Below are 7,025 nucleotides of genomic sequence, written 5' to 3' on the forward strand. Positions count from 1 at the left end.
CCTTTCATTAGAACTACAAGAATTATTGAACAAAAACAATAAAAAATCAATAATGAAATGTTCCTTCTTGTGGTTCTAATGTCACTTCAAACTAAAGTAAAAGCAGAGCTGATGAAAAAAGAGGAGCATGCAACAACACAGCAAACCTGCTGTAGGAAACGCCCTGAGAAACAACACGCCATGTTCATGTTCCAGAGTGAAGACCTTCACCGCTTTACACGTTCAGCCGAGAAGCCGAGACATCATCACTGAAAGATGTTTTCCTCTTCTGTTCTCGTAAATATCTCGCCTTCCCTAAATATTCTTACTATATACTTTTTCAGGTAATTTGGCAAATAGCAAGGCTTTATCTGAGTTATTCTTTTGTTTACAGTGTGCTTCAAAACGACAGAAAAAATAATATTTACACAAACCCATAATTCTAAAGCACTTTTCTGACGTTCAGAGAAAGACTGGTTTTGGAAAGCGAGACATGCTGGACTACAGAATTTGGTTTGTGGACACCAGATGCTGCTTTAAATCCGAGTGATCATTTTTAATGTTCTAATATTTTAAATGTAAGAAAATACATTTTTGTTCTCATGACCAGGATTTTGAAAAAATTAAGATATTTTTATAAACATAACATTGCTGAAATCGGTCAAATTGACAGGAATTTACTATTTAAAAAAAGTTGAAGATCCTGAGTTGAAAAAGGTGCTGGAGATAAAGTTATTCACATCCAAACTGTCACGTGCTAACAGGTTTAAGTGTTTCTGTAAAACATAAATACCTATTATATTGGTGAATGACCAGTTCTCAGTAACATTCCTGTTGCCTAGAAATATTGTTTAGTTATGGAACTGATGTCACAGGGACTTTAGGATTGTGAAAAAGCACTCGTTATCATCTTCGTCTAATGTTGAGGTCACCATGGCATCCACTTTGCCCTTATATTCTCATATCAAATCTGAAATCTGCAACATGTCCCAAAAAGCACCACAAAACACTCCAGTGTGCTTCTGTTCCTCTCAGGTGAGACCAAGCCCAGAGACATCAGCAGTTCTGCTGGACAGGCTTGATGCGAGTCTGCTTTGCATTGTAAAACCTGTATCTGGGGAAGCAGCAGCGTGTTGACTGACAGCTTTACTGAAATAATCCCGAGCCCAGGTCTTGATGTCTACGTGCTGTTCTGAAACGTTTCCATACGTAGGGGAGATTAGCACTGTTCAGCTAAATGTAGGACTAGGCCTATAATGGAGGGCCTTCATATACCTGTTTAACATCATCTGTATTACATAACCTTGTTAATTCAGCTTGTCATATCATTTCCGGTCCAAAGTTGTCTGACTTTAATGGCATTGCTCTTGGCTCCTGAAGTATTTCAGAAACTGGACACCCCCGTAAATTTCACACAAAACTTTCTCTAGAGTTTACACAGAATGGCACATAAAGCAATAAACATCATGTGTTTGAAAGGTCTGCAGGTGAAACTCCTTGCTAATGAGAGAGATCAGATCCTGTTAGCAGCCAAGAACAATCACCTGAGGTCATCATGGACAGACTCAAACTGGACAGAGAACAACAACAGGTGATTTTTTAGTCTTCAGTTGTCCAGTTTGGAGTCTGTGCCCATAATAACCTCAGGGTCCTGTTTTTGGCTGACAGGAGAGGAACCTTTTGCAGTCCTCTGGTGTTATTGTGTTAATCCACATGACATACTGATTATGAGAGTTACTACATCCATCTGGCCATTTTCCTCTCATCCCTTTTTATCAACAAAGCGTCTCCACCCACAGAACTCACACTCAATGTTTTTTTGTTTTTCACACCATTCTGTGTGACCCAGTAAGCCCACACACTCGCCATGATCACACACTCGCACTGTCTGTCTGTTCACACGTCACTACAGCCGAGCAAAAAAAGAAAGAATTATTTGTGAATGCTGAAAATCTCATTTAGGTGCATTATTATTATTATTATTATTATTATTATTGTAAGTCTTTATTATTAGTGTATTTATTTCATTTCGGTTTTCACTCGGTCTGAACTATATGTAGGAAAATATTGTCCATTGTTTTTCCTGAAAAGTCACAGACACACAGACACACACACAGACACACACACAGACACACTGCACGGTTTCATGTAGCTCGGAGTGTGTTTGTGTACACTGGGGCTTTAAATAGCTTGATCACTGTTACTAGGGTTAAGCTGCAGTACCTGGATGTGACATCTGGATGACTCGGTTGTCGGTGCCATAGTCATTGAAGATAACAGCTGCTGATGCTCCGCTGCGCGCAGCCGCGTTGATCTTAGACGAGAACGTGCAGCCGTTGCCCCGCTGCACGAGCGCTATCCAAGGCGCGGAGACTGAAGGCCGCGCGAACCTTGTATCGTTGGCGCATGCGTGAATCGGATCGGCCAGGTACACGGTCCCAGTCACGGGGTACGTCGGTGACTCGATACCGTACAGCCCCATCTCCTCGCGCCGCCATATCGTCCGGTTAATTTCGGGGGTAACGTAAGACACGTTAATGTAAGCCGTACTAAACGCGGAGACCTGCGCTGTACCGGAACTACACACCTGTACACACCACACCGCTAACAACCACCGACAAAAGTGTCCCATAGCGCTCTCTGTCTCTCTCTCTCTCTCTCTCTCTCTCTCTCTCTCTCGTGTGCCACTGTGACTTAAAACAAAAACCCCAAACCTGAACCTAAAGACGGAACTGAATCTAGAAGTGTGACGTTTAACCCGTACTTTCTTCTGCCTGCTCACGGCCAGGTGTGCGCAAACTTCATCTCAGACCACGCCCACTTTCACTCGAAGGAGGTGGTGCCATGGACCGGCAGCCATAGCGGGCTAATGATTGGCTGTGAAGTCTGTGATTGACAGGATGTTGACAAAAGCAGGAAGTTTCACCTCACCCTTTCTCAGGAGTCAATATCCAGTGGACTGATGCGGCACCTGGCGGAAGTACAGCAGAGCATCCGGTCCGATCACGCAGGCCAACACACTCAAGGTTCAAATTCCAGGAAGAGAGAGAGAGAGAGAAATATATACTATATACAAGACAAAAAAAACAAGTAAAAAGAAATCATGAACTAGAATAAATAAAGTACAGATGCTGTACAAATAATATTGTAGAGCTGTAATATTGCACACAGGGATTGTAAATTATGTGATCATTTTTAATAGGTGATAATGGTGAAGTTGTAATGTATATGAAAGGCTCATAATTACTACTGCACCCATTACTGATTATTGGACATGAAAATGTCCCGACACTTAAAGAGAGGAACTGTACAGAATCGCCAACTAACTCTCCAGATGGATAAACTTCATCATCTGGAAACAGACTTCCTCAGCTGTGATGGAGATGAGCAGTATACAGAGCGGTGCTTAGCTATTATATTATTAAAAAATAAAAGATAAAAAGATACGTGGGATTCAGACCCTGGCCACAGAGGACAGAGGGCAGGATCCTGCCACTGGACCTCCAGGAGGCAACTCAATTAACCCCCAAGTGATTTAAAAATTTCTTAAAATAGCTACATACTAAAAACGCTGAATGTTTGCATGGACTTGAAGTGTAATACATGACAGCATAAGACCAGTACAGGCCAATAAATATATGGGGGTCAGAGGAGAAGATCCTAAAGTCCAGGATCCAGTTCCAGAGAGAGATGTTCAGACCAAGCAGGCTTAGATTTCTTATCAGTTTCTGATACAACTGTTCACAGTTATAACAACACCTCTGTTACACACACACACACACACACACACACACAGTTTTAACAACACCTGTTACACACACACACACACACACACACACAGTTTTAACAACACCTGTTACACACACACACACACACAGTTATAACAACACCTCTGTTACACACACACACACACACACACACACAGTTATAACAACACCTCTGTTACACACACACACACACACACACACAGTTTTAACAACCCCTCTGTTACACACACACACACACACACACACACAGATTTAACAACACCTGTTACACACACACACACACACACACAGTTTTAACAACACCTCTGTTACACACACACACACACACAGTTTTAACAACACCTCGGTTACACACACACACACACACACAGTTTTAACACCTCTGTTACACACACACACACACAGTTATAACAACACCTCTGTTACACACACACACACACACAGTTTTAACAACACCTCTGTTACACACACACACACACACAGTTATAACAACACCTCTGTTACACACACACACACACACAGTTTTAACAACACCTCTGTTACACACACACACACACACACAGTTATAACAACACCTCTGTTACACACACACACACACACACAGTTTTAACAACACCTCTGTTACACACACACACACACACAGTTATAACAACACCTCTGTTACACACACACACACACACAGTTTTAACAACACCTCTGTTACACACACACACACACACACACACACAGTTTTAACAACACCTCTGTTACACACACACACACACACAGTTTTAACAACACCTCTGTTACACACACACACACACACAGTTTTAACAACACCTCTGTTACACACACACACACACACAGTTTTAACAACACCTCTGTTACACACACACACACACACACAGTTATAACAACACCTCTGTTACACACACACACACACACACACAGTTTTAACAACACCTCTGTTACACACACACACACACACACACAGTTTTAACAACACCTCTGTTACACACACACACACACACACAGTTTTAACAACACCTCTGTTACACACACACACACACACACACAGTTATAACAACACCTCTGTTACACACACACACACACACACAGTTTTAACAACACCTCTGTTACACACACACACACACACACACAGTTATAACAACACCTCTGTTACACACACACACACACAGTTTTAACAACACCTCTGTTACACACACACACACACACACACAGTTATAACAACACCTCTGTTACACACACACACACACACACAGTTTTAACAACACCTCTGTTACACACACACACACACACACACAGTTATAACAACACCTCTGTTACACACACACACACACACACAGTTTTAACAACACCTCTGTTACACACACACACACACACACACAGTTATAACAACACCTCTGTTACACACACACACACACACACAGTTTTAACAACACCTCTGTTACACACACACACACACACACACAGTTATAACAACACCTCTGTTACACACACACACACACACAGTTATAACAACACCTCTGTTACACACACACACACACACACACAGTTTTAACACCTCTGTTACACACACACACACACACAGTTATAACAACACCTCTGTTACACACACACACACACACACAGTTTTAACAACACCTCTGTTACACACACACACAGTTTTAACAACACCTCTGTTACACACACACACACACACACACACACTCAGTTTTAACACCTCTGTTACACACACACACACACAGTTTTAACAACACCTCTGATACAGACACACACACACACACACACAGTTATAACAACACCTCTGTTACACACACACACACACACACAGTTATAACAACACCTCTGTTACACACACACACACACACACACAGTTATAACAACACCTCTGTTACACACACACACACACACACACAGTTATAACAACACCTCTGTTACACACACACACACACACAGTTATAACAACACCTCTGTTACACACACACACACACACACACACACAGTTATAACAACACCTCTGTTACACACACACACACACACACACACACAGTTATAACAACACCTCTGTTACACACACACACACACACACACAGTTTTAACAACACCTCTGTTACACACACACACACACACACAGTTTTAACAACACCTCTGTTACACACACACACACACACACACACACACACAGTTTTAACACCTATTTTACACACACACACACACACAGTTTTAACACCTCTGTTACACACACTCACACACACACACACACACACACAGTTTTAACAACACCTCTGTTACACACACACACACACACACAGTTTTAACACCTCTGTTACACACACTCACACACACACACACACACACACAGTTTTAACAACACCTCTGTTACACACACACACACACACACAGTTTTATCACCTCTGTTACACACACACACACACACACAGTTTTAACACCTCTGTTACACACACTCACACACACACACACACACACAGTTTTAACAACACCTCGGTTACACACACACACACACACACAGTTTTAACACCTCTGTTACACACACACACACACACACAGTTTTAACAACACCTCTGTTACACACACTCAGACACACACTCACAGTTTTAACACCTCTGTTACACACACACACACACTCACAGTTTTAACACCTCTGTTACACACACACACACACACTCACACAATTTTAACAACACCTCTGTTACACACACACACACACAAACACACAGTTTTAACAACACCTCTGTTACACACACACACTCACACACACACACACACACACACAGTTTTATCACCTCTGTTACACACACACACACACACACACAGTTTTAACACCTCTGTTACACACACACACACACACACTCTCAGTTTTAACAACACCTCTGTTACACACACACACACACACTCACAGTTTTAACACCTCTGTTACACACACACACACAAACACACAGTTTTAACAACACCTCTGTTACACACACTCAGACACACACTCACAGTTTTAACACCTCTGTTACACACACACACACACACTCACAGTTTTAACACCTCTGTTACACACACTCACACACACTCACAGTTTTAACACCTCTGTTACACACACACACACAAACACACAGTTTTAACAACACCTCTGTTACACACACTCACACACACACTCACACACACACACACACACACAGTTTTATCACCTCTGTTACACACACACACACACACACTCACAGTTTTAACAACACCTCTGTTACACACACACACACACTCACAGTTTTA

At 41.9% G+C, this 7,025-nt stretch overlaps 1 protein-coding gene across 1 annotated transcript; it reads right to left on the reverse strand.

Annotated features, from left to right (window-relative positions):
• Nucleotides 1–2,000: 2,000 nt before the first annotated feature.
• On the reverse strand, nt 2,001–2,800 carry LOC131348037 (E3 ubiquitin-protein ligase RNF128-like). Its single transcript, XM_058382581.1, has 2 exons — nt 2,203–2,800; nt 2,001–2,062 (listed from the first exon to the last, which is right to left on the reverse strand). Exons 1-2 carry the CDS (start codon nt 2,609–2,611, stop codon nt 2,016–2,018), a joined length of 456 nt encoding a protein of 151 aa, XP_058238564.1. The 5' UTR covers nt 2,612–2,800; the 3' UTR covers nt 2,001–2,015.
• Between the last annotated feature and the right edge of the window lie 4,225 nt (nt 2,801–7,025).

This window comes from Hemibagrus wyckioides, linkage group LG28 (genome assembly GCF_019097595.1).
Source record: "Hemibagrus wyckioides isolate EC202008001 linkage group LG28, SWU_Hwy_1.0, whole genome shotgun sequence".
Classification (NCBI taxonomy): domain Eukaryota; kingdom Metazoa; phylum Chordata; class Actinopteri; order Siluriformes; family Bagridae; genus Hemibagrus; species Hemibagrus wyckioides.

What these genes read in the sequence shown, in the direction of transcription:
- LOC131348037 (XM_058382581.1), bottom strand. Translation starts at nt 2,611, where the DNA reads ATGGGACACTTTTGTCGGTGGTTGTTAGCGGTGTGGTGTGTACAGGTG. An exon ending in CATCCAGATGTCACATCCAG is followed by an intron (nt 2,063 to 2,202) that starts GTACTGCAGCTT and finishes GTGACTTTTCAG; the next exon opens with GAAAAACAATGGACAATATT.